We start from the raw sequence: 18,951 nt of genomic DNA, 5'->3' as shown, positions 1-18,951 counted from the left end.
AGGGTCAACAAACCCTCCAGGAAATTGTCACAAGTTGTCACCGGAAGCATTTAGATAAATCCGAAGCAATCAAGAAAACAGAGGCTGAAGTTTTAAAAACCATTAATATTTTAAGAGAACAATACCTTGATGTCACGTGGGTTTTTGTGGGGGGCTTCAATGTGTACAGAGCCCTTGAGTTGGCAGCAGTAGGAAGACACGGCATGGCTGAACCCCAAGATCTGCGTAGGGAACGCCAAAACGAACACGGCAGCCAAAATGTCCCCTACCATCCTCCATCAGCAAGGCTGTAGAACTTTAAAGGGCAGAAGCGTTTCAGACCAACCACGGCCTGCGCACACAAACCAGCTCGTCGTTAATGGATTATATCCGGGTCTCTGCACAGACTTATAACCAAGTGAGCCGCTTCCACAGGCTTCCGAGCCTGCTTGGTGACCACGCAGGGCTGATCTGGGCTATTTCTACAGATGTGCCCAGGTTGCCCATAGTTAAAACAGGTGGTGCCCAGGAAGGTGTGCGTGGCCGCCGAGATCACTGGGACATCAGCACAAAGAGCAAAGGAGTTGAAAAAACTACTAAACGCCGGGCTCCTTGGCCAAGTTTCATCTCCTCAGCGATGGTCTACCTAACGGCGTCGCAACTCTGTCAATTCTCCCAAAAGCCATGCATTCCCAAAAGAGGCGTCCTCTTAACTCCTCAATGGAGTTAAGAGAATTCACGCGAAAATTGAATAACGTTGAGAAGGAGCTAAATTAATAATAACCACTCTTCGCTCACCTCTGATATACGGAAGGCACGAAGGGCCTATAGATCAAAGATATGGGAAGTCCGCAGACAGACTGAAGAAAAGCAGAGGACAGAACGCCATGAATCCTCTACAGCAAGAGATGCTCATACGATCACAAGAGATGCTCATACGATCCTCTACAGCAAGAGATGCTCATACAATCCTCAGTCTACAGCAAGAGATGCTCATACGATCACAAGAGATGCTCATACGATCACAAGAGATGCTCATACGATCACAAGAGATGCTCATACGATCACAAGAGATGCTCATACGATCCTCTACAGCAAGAGATGCTCATACGATCCTCAGTCTACAGCAAGAGATGCTCATACGATCACAAGAGATGCTCATACGATCCTCTACAGCAAGAGATGCTCATATGATCACAAGAGATGCTCATACGATCCTCTACAGCAAGAGATGCTCATACGATCCTCTACAGCAAGAGATGCTCATACGATCACAAGAGATGCTCATACGATCCTCTACAGCAAGAGATGCTCATACGATCCTCTACAGCAAGAGATGCTCATACGATCACAAGAGATGCTCATACGATCCTCTACAGCAAGAGATGCTCATACGATCCTCTACAGCAAGAGATGCTCATACGATCACAAGAGATGCTCATACGATCCTCTACAGCAAGAGATGCTCATACGATCACAAGAGATGCTCATACGATCCTCTACAGCAAGAGATGCTCATACGATCGTCTACAGCAAGAGATGCTCATACGATCACAAGAGATGCTCATACGATCACAAGAGATGCTCATACGATCACAAGAGATGCTCATACGATCCTCTACAGCAAGAGATGCTCATATGATCCTCTACAGCAAGAGATGCTCATATGATCCTCTACAGCAAGAGATGCTCATACGATCACAAGAGATGCTCATACGATCACAAGAGATGCTCATACGATCACAAGAGATGCTCATACGATCCTCTACAGCAAGAGATGCTCATACGATCACAAGAGATGCTCATACGATCACAAGAGATGCTCATACGATCACAAGAGATGCTCATACGATCCTCTACAGCAAGAGATGCTCATACGATCCTCTACAGCAAGAGATGCTCATACGATCACAAGAGATGCTCATACGATCCTCTACAGCAAGAGATGCTCATACGATCACAAGAGATGCTCATACGATCACAAGAGATGCTCATACGATCACAAGAGATGCTCATACGATCACAAGAGATGCTCATACGATCACAAGAGATGCTCATATGATCCTCTACAGCAAGAGATGCTCATATGATCCTCTACAGCAAGAGATGCTCATACGATCCTCTACAGCAAGAGATGCTCATACGATCACAAGAGATGCTCATACGATCACAAGAGATGCTCATATGATCACAAGAGATGCTCATACGATCACAAGAGATGCTCATACGATCACAAGAGATGCTCATAAGATCACAAGAGATGCTCATGCGATCCTCTACAGCAAGAGATGCTCATACGATCCTCTACAGCAAGAGATGATCATACGATCACAAGAGTTGCTCATACGATCACAAGAGATGCTCATACGATCACATGAGATGCTCATACGATCACAAGAGATGCTCATACGATCACAAGAGATGCTCATACGATCCTCTACAGCAAGAGATGCTCATACGTTCTGGGGGCTGGCGCGGAAACGGTCGAATGGGGATGTCCAGAACACGCCTCTCAGCATTTCAGCAGCAAAGTGGGCCAGTTACGCTTCAAACTTATTTGCCACAAATGGTCGGAGGAGTGAATGATGGAACTCTGATCTCCCAGGGCGCTGAGGGCCATGTGGATACACAGGTTGAATGGGAGGCTAACAACGATAAAATCAATAGTATAAGATCATTAATTCCTCTCTTTGCTCGACTGGAGCTCTGCGGCCCAACGGCCTGCCAGCCTGCATGTTTAAAACCGCAAAAGATGAATGGCTGGTCTTCTAAGCCCACTGTTCAAGCATCACATTATGACCGATGAGGTCCCGCGTAGCTGGAGGGCTCAATTTTATCTCCAATATACAAAAAAAGGCCCGACAAACCCGCTGGCTGACTTCAGGCGGATCGCACTCCTTGATGTAGATGGTAAAAGCTTTGCCAAAGCTTTAAAGTCTGACTTAGAAGAATGGGCAACTTCAAGAGCATTAATTCCCATCACGCAGTCGGGATCCAGAACCGGCCGCAGCACTGCACACAATTTAGTTATTCTCTCCGCCTGGATTGAAGCCGCAAACAAAACTCGAGCTGCATCTCTCTATGCAGCATTCATCGACTACACTACAGCATTCGACAGAGTCACTACACTACAGCATTCGATAGAGTCACTACACTACAGCATTCGATAGAGTCACTACACTACAGCATTCGATAGTCACTACACTACAGCATTCGATAGTCACTACACTACAGCATTCGATAGAGTCACTACACTACAGCATTCGATAGAGTCACTGCACTACAGCATTCAATAGAGTTGAAAGAGTGAGGCTGTGGCCGAAGCTTCAGAACTGGGGTATCCCGGCAATTCTGTTGGGGCCATAATAAACTAATTTGTAAAGACCTGGGGAAAGTTAACGTTTCCACCAATAGAGTTACGTCACAGAAGATCTGAACAAATCGAGGGCTGAAGCAGGGCTGTGTATTGGCTCCCCTGCTATTTCATCTATATTTGGTCGGTATACATAGCGCATTAGCCAAAGTTAGGGCTTTCTCACCAAGTTTGCCGGTTTTCATCTTCACTGCTTACAGTATACAGATGACACAATAGTGTTTAAACATACAGGTTTCGACTTGAAAAGATCTCTGAACCCTCTGTCCCTATATTGTAGTGACAATAAGATATCTATCAATGTCTCAAAAACAAAATAAGGGTTGGCGGAAATAAGATAAACAAGAAATATATTTCACTTGGACCAGGTGAAACTGGAGCAGGCTTCGAGCTTGAAGTATTTGGGCATTCATTTTAATCAGCATGGTCTGGACCAAGCTCAGATCTGGGCACTGGAAGGAAAGTCTCCGCCATGATCATTAGTTTTGAAGAACTGTTGAAACAAATCAGAGGTCCAGACCTCACAGCAATCTGTACTGTCGTTGACGCCAGATTTATCCCAACATTGTCATATGGCTCGCTGTCCAGACCTCACAGCAATCTGTCCTGTCGTTGACGCCAGATTTATCCCACCATTGTCATATGGCTCGCTGTCCAGACCTCGCAGCAATCTGTCCTGTCGTTGACGCCAGATTTATCCCACCATTGTCATATGGCTCGCTGTCCAGACCTCCCAGCAATCATTCATGTCATTGACACCAGATTTATCTCAATATTGCCATATGGCTCACTGTCCAGGCCTCACACCAATCTGTCCTGTCGTTGATGCCAGACTTATCCCAACATTGTCATATGGCTCGCTGTCCAGATCTCACACCAATCTGTCCTGTCGTTGACGCCCGATTTATCCAAACATTGTCAAATGGCTCGCTGTCCAGACCTCACAGCAATCTGTCCTGTCATTGACGCCAGATTTATACTAACATTGTCAAATGGCTCGCTGTCCAGACCTCACAGCAATCTGTCCTGTCATTGACGCCAGATTCATCCCTACATTGTCATATGGCTCGCTCTCTGCCATTTGGCTGGACAAGACTCCATGTCGATGTTACAGGCGGTTATTCCATCTGCCCGAGGCCACTCCATAGCCCCAAATTCGTCTTGAATTTAATTTAAGTAAGCAAGCGACCATGCAAAAAGCAAGGTTCTTAGGTTATTACGTCAGCCTCTACAGGTTCATTAAGGGAGCTAATAGGGTCAAGCATGTCGGATAATTAGCCCCAATGGGAAAGATTCCCTCAATGACTTAAGCTCCAAGGCCATCCGTGACCTAAACCTGCCTCCCATAGTGTGTTCCAAACTTCTTCAAAAGACGCAAGAGGATCAGCCTGATTTATGGCTGAAGGTCACGCGGACGTGTGTGCCACTTCTTACCAGTCTATTGGGAGGGCTCCGTGTATACCCAGCCGTATGAGTCTAGACAAGGGAACGGACCTCGTGAGGTTCAGATGTGGACTAATGCCTCTGAAGGCATACACGTATGGCGCTTACCTGCAGACGGTGTGATGTCAGGCTTGAATCGTCACTACGTGTGGTGTGCTTCTGTAGTGAACTGGAGGACTCAAGGCACTACTGGCTAAAAGCAATATTTCTCCATCTAGGAACCAGACACTGCCAAAAAGCAATAAAAATGCGTTTGAGTGGGAATAGTGTACAAGTAACATCTAGGATTTTGAAGTTCCTGAGATTATTAATCAGTGCGCTCCCCCTTTATGGATCCCTAAGCTCGCCGTTCCTGCACGTAAAGCAGCATCCCAGCTCACTGCTCCGAGCGCTTTCTCAAGATGATTTTAATGGTATCTCAGGTTCTTTCTTCGAACCTGCACCAGCGGGGCCGATGCACAGGCAGCACTTAGAAGTGTGAAGAGCTCGCAGCAGGGTTTGAAGTTTGTCAATAAGAGGGTGTGTGGATAGAGGCAGGGCTTTTTGGCACGGCTGGTTTTAGGGAAGCACTTCACCTCCCGCCCGCAGCACTTTCCTAAGCTGTCCTCAATGGTACATTTATTTCTTAGTCACAGATGCACTTTAGTGCCCCGAGCACTGAGAGCACCTTGGATTTTCAAGTACGTGTAAGATGTTTACGACACCAGTGACACGCGTGCGCTTCTAAGGCAGTGCGGTCTCTGCCCTGTGTGTATTTCTTGGAGTAAGAGCCGTATTTTCAGGGGGTTCTGCCCTGTTAGTGCCCAGGGCTGTGAAGCGCTTGGAGGCTTTTCATGACGTCAGCAACAAGAGTGCGTTTTCAGAGAAAGCGGTTACCTTCTGTCTCTGCCTGTGGTACCTCGGACCTCACACCGCGGGCTTTAATTGATACCGGGAGTTGGGCAGGGTCATAGTATTTACAACAGCTAGGCCCATGGAGGGTGAGCCATAGCAGGTTTGCACAGAGCACTTTAAATATTTACACGGGGAACTCAAGGGACTGTTGGTCCAGTGATTTTAGGTATTAATGCTAGAATGAAGAGGTTTGGAAAGAAATGGTTTACTCATGTTTTGTGAAGATTATTTTATATAGTTTATTGTGCTGAATCATTATAGTTTTAAGTAACTGAAAACACAAAAAAGTACCTTACATTCAGTAGGTGTGAGGCAGTTCAGTGTTGGGGTGTACCTCCCCCTACAGTAAGTGTGTGGCAGTCCAGTATTGGGGTGTACCTCCCTCCTACAGTAAGTGTGAGGCAGTCCAGTGTCGGGGTGTACCTCCCTCCTACAGTAAGTGTGAGGCAGTTCAGTGTTGGGGTGTACCTCCCTCCTACAGTAAGTGTGAGGCAGTCCAGTGTCGGGGTGTACCTCCCTCCTACAGTAAGTGTGAGGCAGTCCAGTGTCGGGGTGTACCTCCCTCCTACAGTAAGTGTGAGGCAGTCCAGTGTCTGGGTGTACCTCCCTCCTTCAGTAGGTGTGAGGCAGTCCAGTATTGGGGTGTACCTCCCCCTACAGTAAGTGTGAGGCAGTCCAGGGTTGGGGTGTCCCTCTCTCCCTCCGTCAGTAGGTGAAAGGCAGTCCAGGGTTGGGGTGTACCTCCCTCCAACAGTAAGTGTGAGGCAGTCCAGTGTCGGGGTGTCCCTCCCTCCTACAGTAAGTGTGAGGCAGTCCAGGGTTGGGGTGTCCCTCTCTCCCTCCGTCAGTAGGTGAAAGGCAGTCCAGGGTTCGCGTGTACCTCCCTCCAACAGTAAGTGTGAGGCAGTCCAGTGTCGGGGTGTACCTCCCTCCTACAGTAAGTGTGAGGTAGTCCAGTGTCGGGGTGTACCTCCCTCCTACAGTAAGTGTGAGGCAGTCCAGGGTTGGGGTGTCCCTCTCTCCCTCCGTCAGTAGGTGAAAGGCAGTCCAGGGTTGGGGTGTACCTCCCTCCAACAGTAAGTGTGAGGCAGTCCAGTGTCGGGGTGTACCTCCCTCCTACAGTAGGTGTGAGGCAGTTCAGTATCGAGGGTGTATCTCACCCCTGCAGTAAGTGTGAGGCATTACAGTGTCGGGGTGTACCTCCCTTCTACAATACTTGTCAATCAGTTCAGTGTCGGGGTCCCTCCCTCCTACAGTAGGTGTGAACCAGTTCGGTCCTGGCGTGTACCTCCTTCTTACAGTAGGTGTGAGGCAGTCAGATCACGGGGTATACCTCCTTTTTGTGAGGCAGTCAGGTCTTGGGATGTACCTCTTTCTTACAGTAGATGTGAGGCAGTCAGATCTTGGGGTGTACCTCCCTCCTACAGTAGGTGTGAGGCAGTTCGGTCTTGGGGTGTACCTCCTTCCTAAAGTAAGTGTGTGACAGTCCAGTATTAGGGTGTACCTCCCACCCTACAGTAGGTGTGATGCAGTCCAGTGTCGGGGTGTACCTTCCCCCTACAGTAGGTGTGAGGCAGTTTGACCACGTGGTGTACCTCCTTCTTACAGTAGGTGTGAGGCAGTTCGGTATTGGGGTGTACCTCCCTCCCACAGTACCCCTGAGATACTCCTCACTTGGTTGGTCTTACGCCTGCAGTCCGTCACCCTCCATGAGTGGTACAGTATGGCCCTTGGGCCAGAGGTAGATCGGAGCGGATCCTGTAAATCCTCCTCTGGACGATCCGTCGCAAACTTACCTCCACCCTAACATGCCAGTGACAGAGGTAAGTGCACTGCAGGGTACCCTAAATCGGCGGAGTTTCGCAGCTCTGAATGATGTCTAAGCGCTTTCAGCTCCTGGAAGCGCCTTATAAACGTGAACTCACGCACACGGGGCAGCAGGGCAGGTCTGTGGCATGGGCTCGGGTGGTACCTACCTGAGTGTGCAAGAGGCTGGGTTTAGCGGAGCATTCTCGAGTCGTGTATTTACGTCTGTAAATTACGTTACTCAGGTGCGCGGTTTTTGGGACCTTTACGCATACCGCTGTAGCCGACTTCCATCCTGGACATGGCGGAGTATGGACTCGGACTCCGGTCAAAGGCAGGAGTAAATTAATCTCCTGGGTGCAGGTCAGACCAGGTGGGACACCCCCTTCTCTATTTCTTCCTGGGAGAAGTGAAGATATTTCCTCCCCCCGAATAACTTTTCCTCATGAAGAACAAACACATAGTTGTAGTGCAGTTCCACCAGACTAGAGGGTGGCATCGGAGCGTGCGTCATTGTGCACCGTGTACGTGTGTACGCGTGCACCAGTGCGTTCACAATGTTGTAAATGAAGTTCACAAAATGAATGCAGGTGTATTCCTTTTGAGACTTCGACTCTGTACTCGTGTAAACCCCTCTGGATTCCAAATAAAGTCGGACATTTACTCCAGGCGTAGGAGGAAACCCACGGAGTAGGTTTGTGAATATGTCCCGGATGATCCGTGCATCAGTGGGCCAGACTACAGCCGGCGGCCCCTGTGCGTGAAGCCTCGAGCGCTGCCTCACGCACACAGGACACGCACTCGTGGCTGTGCACAGCAGGACGTGGCCTGGTGCAGCCTCACGCACACAGGACACGCACTCGTGGTTGTGCACAGCAGGGCGTGGCGTGGTGCAGCCTCGAGCGCTGCCTCACGCACACAGGACACACACTCGTGGTTGTGCACAGCAGGGCGTGGCCTGGTGCAGCCTCGAGCGCTGCCTCACGCACACAGGACACGCACTGGTTGTGCACAGCAGGGCGTGGACTGGTGTGAGAGGAATGTAGAGATTTATTTTTAGGTCTCAGCTGCGAAGGCTGCGCTTGCGCAGTCTAGCTCTGAGATTTAATGACTTGGAGAAGAGGGGCTTGAACCCGCCCCTCTTCTCCCCTGTTCTCCATTGGCTGGCCTCTTGAATGCTGGCCAGCCATTGGAGAAGAGGTCAGTCATTCCGATTAGGCCCCGTCCTTTTCGGATCGGGGGGCGTGTTTTTTGCAAGAAGTCTCAAGGAGGAGATAACAGCAAAACACGCCCCCGAATCCGAAAACGACGCTGCCTTTCTCCGAGGCATTTCTGTTTTGCCTCGGAGAAAGGCTGTGGTGTTCCTGGCCCTCACCGCGCCCGCTTCCAACCCCTCGTTCGCTTGGATGCTAACACACACACTACCACGTAGGAGTGTGAAACGTATTTTAAAAATGGTGAAAAAATTGTGTTGCCCTTAATTGAATGGGGCATTCACGGAGCTCATTGGCTATCGGGCTTTGGATGCTTATGATTGGTTGGAAAACCGCTTGTGCGTTTAAAGACTGAAGTTTAAACATCAAACCCAGTTGTTCATTGGTTGTGATGCCCGGAGAGTTCACGTGACCGGAACAAAATTAGCTTTTTGCAACAGACGGGCCTCCCCCTTTTGTAAATGAATTGGTTCTTTGGAGTTTCACTTGGTGGATTTGCTAACCCCATTGAGCGAGCCAGTGAACTGGGACACAAGTACCTCAAAAATCCTTTTAATCGTCGTAAACGGGGAGGTCGCTGATGACTGGCAGCCAACCTAGTTCTGATACGGCTGTGACAGCAACTTGTAAGACAACAGACCGCCGCCGGGAGCCACCCGGGCTCTATAATCGTCACAGGTCGTGCGTCTCCTTCATACTAACCCAGCACTCTACCTCTTTTACGCCACAACTGCCTACCGTAATTATAAAGTCTAACTTTAGGAGTTCTACTGTCCTGCTTTCCTACTGCTTCTTCCCACCTTGGCCGGCTGCCACTTCGGCAGGTGAGTGTGCAACGCCGTATTGCGCCCTTTGTGGTAGTACACTATAGTGTCAGATTGAAACCGGTGCTCCGTCATTCGCAAGGGTTCTCCCAACTCTCTTCTAGCATGTGCCTTCCCATACGCTTATTTAGTACCTGTTGATGTGCAATATTGCAGTTCGTTTTATTGTGATACCAAGACGGAAAGTTAGCTTCTATAATCTAAATTGTGCATATTTTCAAAGTTCCAGAAAAATAAAACTTGCCGCAGCAAGATCAGCTACTACCATGGTGCTCGAGTGCAGCAGGGCAGAAACTGGGGTGGGGCCCTCTTGTGGCGGCCCCTACACTCCCACCTCTCTACTCCTCCCCCCACCCCCCTTTACTTCCTCATCTCCGTCCCCAGGGACCGGGCGCGCAACACCAATTGGACTCAAAGGGCTTCATCCCCCCCCCCCTCGTGCGTGGCAGCGCCGGGATGAGACAGCTTCCCGGCGCACACACAGCCGCACCGGAGCACTTCACAGGCCTTTGAAAGACCATTTGCATGTTAATGAGGCCTCACTGGTGTTTCACCCCTTCTAAGAGCCCCTGCAGCTCCACTCTGCCTATTGCTTCAAGATTCAGCCCAGCCCCCCCCGCGAAAAAATGTATTAGCCCCCCCCCCTCGAAATTGGGCTCTAGTTGCGCCTGTGTGTGCAACCAGACCTCTTGCACGGTCTGGGAGACACAACCTAACACATTGCTTTTATAAGTGTTCCCCTTAACTTAATTGTTTTGTTCGGTGTTGATTTTTTCTTCTCCCTGTCACATAATAATAAAATGCACGATACAACTGAAATGCTTGTGACAAAACATCACCAGTAAAACAGTCCGATGTTATTATTTTTAATTTCACAATATTTATTGCAAGCATATAGTGGATTGGTCAGGTAGCTGCCTGTTTTCTCTTTTTGTTTTTGTGCCGCTTGCAAAATATCCATTGCGACAGCTTGCCAAGTCCAGATACATTGGGTTTGCCAATGCTTGTTTGTAGTTACTGTGACATGCGCACAAAGCACTGCATAACAAGCATTTACAATGCAACGGTCTCGGCATTGTTAAAGTTAGAGCTATTGGCATTGCTCATGACAATGCCGTTTCTTTAAATGTTTTAAAAACAAAAACATAATCAAAAATAATGTCATGAGCAATGCCAATAGCTCTAACTTTACCAATGCCGAGACCATTGCATTGTAAATGCTTGTTGTGTATCCTTCGATGTCTTCATTTTTATTCACCTGTTTTGATGTCTTCTTTTTATTTCCCACCCTCTCTCTTGTCCTCCCTTCACCTCACTCACTTTCTTCCCCTTTAATTTCATATGCCCATATATTTTCCTTGTCTCCCTACTTTCTATTGTCGTGTCCCCTTTTCATTTTTCTTAATTTTTCTTCCTGGTTCATCCTCTTTATCTGTTTAACCCATCTCCTTTATTCTATTCTCTCTACTTCCATTACCTCTTGTGTTCTCCTTTTCTCTCTGGCCCTGCTTCTCTGCATATGGCCTTCGTTGTTCTTATCTTTCTAATAATTCTCATTTCTTCAACCTTTATTCTCTTCCTTTTTTTTTCTCCGTTTCTTCGCACATTTGCTTTTGATTTCTTCCTTCGTTCACTATCCTCCGTTTTACCTTCATTTCGTCTTTCTCCCGTCCGGCACTTAATTCGTAATCCCACTTCCCGTTTCCTCTCTTGCCCTTTATTCTTCTCCCTTACCTCTTACAATATGTATAATTTTCTTCACTTGCTCCTTTCACACTCTCATTTCCTTCTTTATCCTTCACTTTCTGTTTGTGGCTCCGTCGTCTTCCTTTCTTTACCCCCGTTCTCCTTTTTTCCTCTTTTTCTGCTCTTCTTTATCCTTTTTTGCCATTATTTTCTTCTCTTCACCCCTGCCTTCATGTTAATGGTCATACTCCCTCTCCATTCTCCTGCTGTGTGTTTCCATCCCTCTCTGCTCTTCTTTCTGTCATGGTATTTCTCTTTTCTTTCCTTTATCTACCACGGTTTTCCTTTTTCTCAATTTCTTCCATTAAATCATCCTACTTTATTCCCTCTTCTCCTGCCTTGTCACCTCTCTCCTTTCCTGAACTTTACTTTTTTACCCCTTCACTGTCCCTTTCTCTTCTTCTACTTTCATCCTTTCTCCACATCTCTTCTTCTACCCTCTACTGTCACTTTTCGTTTGTTGTTCTTCCTACCTCCAATTCTTTTCTTCATTCCGTCGCTACTCTATCCGTCGGCCCCCCTCTCCCCCCTCTCCCCACCCCACCTTTCTCCCCCTCTTCCATCCCTCTGTCCCCTTTCTTCTGCTCCCTCCGTTGTTCCTCTCTGTCCTCTCACTGTCCCCTCCGTCGCTTCCCTCACCCCCTGCAGGTACAAAGGCTTCATCAAAGACTGTCCCAGTGGGCAGCTGGACGCTGCTGGTTTCCAGAAAATCTATAAACAGTTCTTTCCCTTTGGAGACCCCACCAAGTTCGCCACCTTTGTCTTCAACGTCTTCGACGAGAACAAGGTGGGTGAAGAGTGGGTCTGTGGATGGGTCTGTGGGTGTCTGACATCTGGAGGTTGCTTGACTTGACTGTGATGAATGAATGTATAGCTGTTTACTAATCCGTGAATCGAGACAAGATGGTGTATACCAGGTCAGAAGACTTATTTGCAAATTGTAGGCGCCAGGGATGCTACAAGATTTGCCCAGAATCACACAGTTTGCGGTCAAGTGCCAGAGAACTGGACGAATCTGCACCTCGTGGATACAAAGGCTCTGATTCCGAGTTGGTCAGAAGGGAGGGGGCTGTTTATCGAACCCAAGCACACCCGACTTCCCGGGTTCGGAATTAAACGGGTGTGATGAGTTCTATCCATCACCCGCCAGGGTGTCCTGGCCCTGGAGTTAGTAACTGAGCCCAGTAGATGAGATTGAACGCAGATCTCACAGTTGTCAGGGGCTTAGAGGGGTTTGAGGTGCATGCACCATGAATTTCCCTTATAAACAACGGTCCTTTATGGATGGTACTATAGATGGCTGTTACCCAGGTCTCCAAAAATCCTAAGAATTTTGGTAAACTGCAGTTTAACACTTTCTAAAGGAGTTCTTAGATTAAAAACATAACATAATGTCATAGTAGGTGCTTCCCCTCATCACTCCGCCCATGAAACTGAAAAGGGATGTTTTGTGGATTTAAAGTGCTCTCTGGTCTTTCTTTTGGGGGTGCAGCAGACCCCTAGGGCTGGAAGAGGCATTCTTGTAGTGTACATGTAGTGTACATGTAGTGTCAGAGGTTGCTAGTCCCTCAATTGTGTGTCTTTTGCTTCGTTATGTTCCATCAGGCATGGAAGCGTGACTCCACAGCACGACTCACACGTGGCATCAGCCCGTGGATGAACTACAGGGTGATGCCACCGTGCCTACCCCGGGGCGAGAGAACTTCGTATCGCCCCTGGAGATTACTCCATCGTCCTATACTGCGAGAAAGACACGTTTCCCTTTTATTCCACTGACATCAGATTAGTGGTCGAAGAACAACATCCTTTGCATGGAGACAGTAGGGATCTGTGAGTCCTGAAGAAGGCCGTTGACACACTGGGCATTCAATATCGGCCGAAACGTACAGATGGTAGGGAGATAAGTGCCCCCAGACCATCCTCATTTTGACGCATCATGTTTAATCCTGTCAGAGAGAAGCCACGAATAAAACCGAGCAGGTTGGGCCTTCCTTATGGCAGTGTATCTGAGAGCTGTAGTGTATCCATCCCAGATTACTCATTTAGCGCTCAGCATCTCTTCTTGTGCACACACATGCACAATGAGGTGTTGGCAGCATGCCCTGTGATGACGCATACGACGGAAGTGGGAGAGGTCATTGCACATATACAATGGGGTCCCTTTAGGAGGTAATGGCTTGAGTCACTTCTTTCATCAATATCTGGGGGTGTTATATGGTAATCAGAAGGCTGATTGATGGGCCACACCTCTCCTTTCTCGAGGTGTAATGTTGACATACAGTGGTATGTTGCTGGTTCCTTCTGCTGCAGGTACTCATGGTACAAAGGTTGTGTGTGGTGAGTGTAGCAGTGTGCTGCTGGTTTGGTCCTGGTGCTTCAAGTGCTCGCAGTGTAGAGGTTGTGTGCGGTGACGCAGAACAGTGGTTGTGTGTGGTGACGCGTAGCAGTGTGCTGCTGGTTTGGCCCTGGTGCTTCAAGTACTCACAGTGTAGAGGTTGTGTGCGGTGACGCAGAACAGTGGTTGTGTGTGGTGACGCGTAGCAGTGTGCTGCTGGTTTGGTCCTGGTGCTTCAAGTACTCACAGTGTAGAGGTTGTGTGTGATGACACAGAACAGTGGTTGTGTGCGGTGAGTGGAGCAGGGTGCTGCTGGTTTGGCCCTGGTGCTTCTGGTACTTACGGTGCAGAGGTTGTGTGTGGCGATGCAGAACAGTGGTTGTGTGTGGGGACGTGGAGCAGGGTGCTGCTGGTTTGGCCCTGGTGCTTCAAGTACTTACGGTGCAGAGGTTGTGTGCGGTGACACAGAACAGTGGTTGTGTGTGGTGACGTGTAGCAGGGTGCTGCTGGTTTGGCCCTGGTGCTTCAAGTACTCACAGTGTAGAGGTTGTGTGCGGTGACACAGAACAGTGGTTGTGTGTGGTGACGTGTAGCAGGGTGCTGCTGGTTTGGTCCTGGTGCTTCAAGTGCTCGCAGTGTAGAGGTTGTGTGTGGTGACGCAGAACAGTGGTTGTGTGTGGTGACGTGTAGCAGGGTGCTGCTGGTTTGGCCCTGGTGCTTCAAGTACTCACAGTGTAGAGGTTGTGTGCGGTGACACAGAACAGTGGTTGTGTGTGGTGACGTGTAGCAGGGTGCTGCTGGTTTGGTCCTGGTGCTTCTGGTACTTACGGTGTAGAGGTTGTGTGCGGTGACACAGAACAGTGGTTGTGTGTGGTGACGTGTAGCAGGGTGCTGCTGGTTTGGTCCTGGTGCTTCAAGTACTCACAGTTTAGAGGTTGTGTGCGGTGACACAGAACAGTGGTTGTGTGTGGTGACGTGTAGCAGGGTGCTGCTGGTTTGGTCCTGGTGCTTCAAGTACTCACAGTTTAGAGGTTGTGTGCGGTGACACAGAACAGTGGTTGTGTGTGGTGACGTGTAGCAGTGTGCTGCTGGTTTGGTCCTGGTGCTTCAAGTACTCACAGTGTAGAGGTTGTGTGTGATGACACAGAACAGTGGTTGTGTGCGGTGAGTGGAGCAGGGTGCTGCTGGTTTGGCCCTGGTGCTTCTGGTACTTACGGTGCAGAGGTTGTGTGTGGCGATGCAGAACAGTGGTTGTGTGTGGGGACGTGGAGCAGGGTGCTGCTGGTTTGGCCCTGGTGCTTCAAGTACTTACGGTGCAGAGGTTGTGTGCGGTGACACAGAACAGTGGTTGTGTGTGGTGACGTGTAGCAGGGTGCTGCTGGTTTGGCCCTGGTGCTTCAAGTACTCACAGTGTAGAGGTTGTGTGCGGTGACACAGAACAGTGGTTGTGTGTGGTGACGTGTAGCAGGGTGCTGCTGGTTTGGTCCTGGTGCTTCAAGTGCTCGCAGTGTAGAGGTTGTGTGTGGTGACGCAGAACAGTGGTTGTGTGTGGTGACGTGTAGCAGGGTGCTGCTGGTTTGGCCCTGGTGCTTCAAGTACTCACAGTGTAGAGGTTGTGTGCGGTGACACAGAACAGTGGTTGTGTGTGGTGACGTGTAGCAGGGTGCTGCTGGTTTGGTCCTGGTGCTTCTGGTACTTACGGTGTAGAGGTTGTGTGTGGGAAGCAGAACAGTGGTTGTGTGTGGTGACGTGTAGCAGTGTGCTGCTGGTTTGGTCCTGGTGCTTCAAGTACTCACAGTGTAGAGGTTGTGTGTGATGACACAGAACAGTGGTTGTGTGCGGTGAGTGGAGCAGGGTGCTGCTGGTTTGGCCCTGGTGCTTCTGGTACTTACGGTGCAGAGGTTGTGTGTGGCGATGCAGAACAGTGGTTGTGTGTGGGGACGTGGAGCAGGGTGCTGCTGGTTTGGCCCTGGTGCTTCAAGTACTTACGGTGCAGAGGTTGTGTGCGGTGACACAGAACAGTGGTTGTGTGTGGTGACGTGTAGCAGGGTGCTGCTGGTTTGGCCCTGGTGCTTCAAGTACTCACAGTGTAGAGGTTGTGTGCGGTGACACAGAACAGTGGTTGTGTGTGGTGACGTGTAGCAGGGTGCTGCTGGTTTGGTCCTGGTGCTTCAAGTGCTCGCAGTGTAGAGGTTGTGTGTGGTGACGCAGAACAGTGGTTGTGTGTGGTGACGTGTAGCAGGGTGCTGCTGGTTTGGCCCTGGTGCTTCAAGTACTCACAGTGTAGAGGTTGTGTGCGGTGACACAGAACAGTGGTTGTGTGTGGTGACGTGTAGCAGGGTGCTGCTGGTTTGGTCCTGGTGCTTCTGGTACTTACGGTGTAGAGGTTGTGTGCGGTGACACAGAACAGTGGTTGTGTGTGGTGACGTGTAGCAGGGTGCTGCTGGTTTGGTCCTGGTGCTTCAAGTACTCACAGTTTAGAGGTTGTGTGCGGTGACACAGAACAGTGGTTGTGTGTGGTGACGTGTAGCAGGGTGCTGCTGGTTTGGTCCTGGTGCTTCAAGTACTCACAGTTTAGAGGTTGTGTGCGGTGACACAGAACAGTGGTTGTGTGTGGTGACGTGTAGCAGTGTGCTGCTGGTTTGGTCCTGGTGCTTCAAGTACTCACAGTGTAGAGGTTGTGTGTGATGACACAGAACAGTGGTTGTGTGCGGTGAGTGGAGCAGGGTGCTGCTGGTTTGGCCCTGGTGCTTCTGGTACTTACGGTGCAGAGGTTGTGTGTGGCGATGCAGAACAGTGGTTGTGTGTGGGGACGTGGAGCAGGGTGCTGCTGGTTTGGCCCTGGTGCTTCAAGTACTTACGGTGCAGAGGTTGTGTGCGGTGACACAGAACAGTGGTTGTGTGTGGTGACGTGTAGCAGGGTGCTGCTGGTTTGGCCCTGGTGCTTCAAGTACTCACAGTGTAGAGGTTGTGTGCGGTGACACAGAACAGTGGTTGTGTGTGGTGACGTGTAGCAGGGTGCTGCTGGTTTGGTCCTGGTGCTTCAAGTGCTCGCAGTGTAGAGGTTGTGTGTGGTGACGCAGAACAGTGGTTGTGTGTGGGGACGTGTAGCAGGGTGCTGCTGGTTTGGCCCTGGTGCTTCAAGTACTCACAGTGTAGAGGTTGTGTGCGGTGACACAGAACAGTGGTTGTGTGTGGTGACGTGTAGCAGGGTGCTGCTGGTTTGGTCCTGGTGCTTCTGGTACTTACGGTGTAGAGGTTGTGTGTGGGAAGCAGAACAGTGGTTGTGTGTGGTGACGTGTAGCAGGGTGCTGCTGGTTTGGCCCTGGTGCTTCAAGTACTCACAGTGTAGAGGTTGTGTGCGGTGACACAGAACAGTGGTTGTGTGTGGTGACGTGTAGCAGGGTGCTGCTGGTTTGGTCCTGGTGCTTCAAGTACTCACAGTTTAGAGGTTGTGTGCGGTGACACAGAACAGTGGTTGTGTGTGGTGACGTGTAGCAGGGTGCTGCTGGTTTGGTCCTGGTGCTTCAAGTACTCACAGTTTTAGAGGTTGTGTGCGGTGACACAGAACAGTGGTTGTGTGTGGTGACGTGTAGCAGTGTGCTGCTGGTTTGGTCCTGGTGCTTCAAGTACTCACAGTGTAGAGGTTGTGTGTGATGACACAGAACAGTGGTTGTGTGCGGTGAGTGGAGCAGGGTGCTGCTGGTTTGGCCCTGGTGCTTCTGGTACTTACGGTGCAGAGGTTGTGTGTGGCGATGCAGAACAGTGGTTGTGTGTGGGGACGTGGAGCAGGGTGCTGCTGGTTTGGCCCTGGTGCTTCAAGTACTTACGGTGCAGAGGTTGTGTGCGGTGACACAGAACAGTGGTTGTGTGTGGTGACGTGTAGCAGGGTGCTGCTGGTTTGGCCCTGGTGCTTCAAGTACTCACAGTGTAGAGGTTGTGTGCGGTGACACAGAACAGTGGTTGTGTGTGGTGACGTGTAGCAGGGTGCTGCTGGTTTGGTCCTGGTGCTTCAAGTGCTCGCAGTGTAGAGGTTGTGTGTGGTGACGCAGAACAGTGGTTGTGTGTGGTGACGTGTAGCAGGGTGCTGCTGGTTTGGCCCTGGTGCTTCAAGTACTCACAGTGTAGAGGTTGTGTGCGGTGACACAGAACAGTGGTTGTGTGTGGTGACGTGTAGCAGGGTGCTGCTGGTTTGGTCCTGGTGCTTCTGGTACTTACGGTGTAGAGGTTGTGTGTGGGAAGCAGAACAGTGGTTGTGTGTGGTGACGTGTAGCAGGGTGCTGCTGGTTTGGCCCTGGTGCTTCAAGTACTCACAGTGTAGAGGTTGTGTGCGGTGACACAGAACAGTGGTTGTGTGCGGTGACGTGTAGCAGGGTGCTGCTGGTTTGGCCCTGGTGCTTCAAGTACTCACAGTGTAGAGGTTGTGTGTGGTGACACAGAACAGCGGTTGTGTGTGGTGACGTGGAGCAGGGTGCTGCTGGTTTGGTCCTGGTGCTTCAAGTACTCACAGTTTAGAGGTTGTGTGTGGGAAGCAGAACAGTGGTTGTGTGCGGTGACGTGTAGCAGGGTGCTGCTGGTTTGGTCCTGGTGCTTCTGGTACTTACGGTGTAGAGGTTGTGTGCGGTGACACAGAACAGTGGTTGTGTGTGGTGACGTGTAGCAGGGTGCTGCTGGTTTGGTCCTGGTGCTTCAAGTACTCACAGTTTAGAGGTTGTGTGTGGGAAGCAGAACAGTGGTTGTGTGTGGTGACGTGTAGCAGGGTGCTGCTGGTTTGGCCCTGGTGCTTCAAGTACTCACAGTTTAGAGGTTGTGTGTGGGAAGCAGAACAGTGGTTGTGTGTGGTGACGTGTAGCAGGGTGCTGCTGGTTTGGTCCTGGTGCTTCAAGTACTCACAGTTTAGAGGTTGTGTGTGGGAAGCAGAACAGTGGTTGTGTGTGGTGACGTGTAGCAGGGTGCTGCTGGTTTGGCCCTGGTGCTTCAAGTACTCACAGTGTAGAGGTTGTGTGCGGTGACACAGAACAGTGGTTGTGTGTGGTGACGTGTAGCAGGGTGCTGCTGGTTTGGTCCTGGTGCTTCAAGTACTCACAGTTTAGAGGTTGTGTGTGGGAAGCAGAACAGCGGTTGTGTGTGGTGACGTGGAGCAGGGTGCTGCTGGTTTGGTCCTGGTGCTTCTGGTACTTACGGTGCAGAGGTTGTGTGTGGGAAGCAGAACAGTGGTTGTGTGTGGTGAGTGAGGCTGTTAGTGGTGATGTGAAGCACTGCACTGCTGTTTGGGGGTTCATTAGTGTGAGTGCAGGATGTGGGACATCACGTATTGGATTACAGAACCCTCTAATA

The 18,951-nt window shown here is 50.0% G+C and overlaps 1 protein-coding gene across 1 annotated transcript in view; it reads left to right on the top strand.

Annotated features, from left to right (window-relative positions):
• NCS1 (neuronal calcium sensor 1) overlaps positions 1 to 18,951 on the top strand; it is a 449,313-nt gene that overhangs the window by 365,698 nt on the left and 64,664 nt on the right. The window contains exon 3 of the mRNA XM_085613972.1: positions 11,928 to 12,066. Within this exon, the coding sequence (XP_085470098.1) occupies positions 11,928 to 12,066 (139 nt within the window). The remainder of the gene's footprint in view (positions 1 to 11,927; positions 12,067 to 18,951) is intronic.

Source organism: Triturus cristatus, chromosome 1_2 (assembly GCF_964204655.1).
Source record: "Triturus cristatus chromosome 1_2, aTriCri1.1, whole genome shotgun sequence".
In the NCBI taxonomy this organism is placed as follows: domain Eukaryota; kingdom Metazoa; phylum Chordata; class Amphibia; order Caudata; family Salamandridae; genus Triturus; species Triturus cristatus.
The sequence above is the reverse complement of the archived record's forward strand: the minus strand, read 5'-3'. Positions and strand labels throughout refer to the sequence as shown.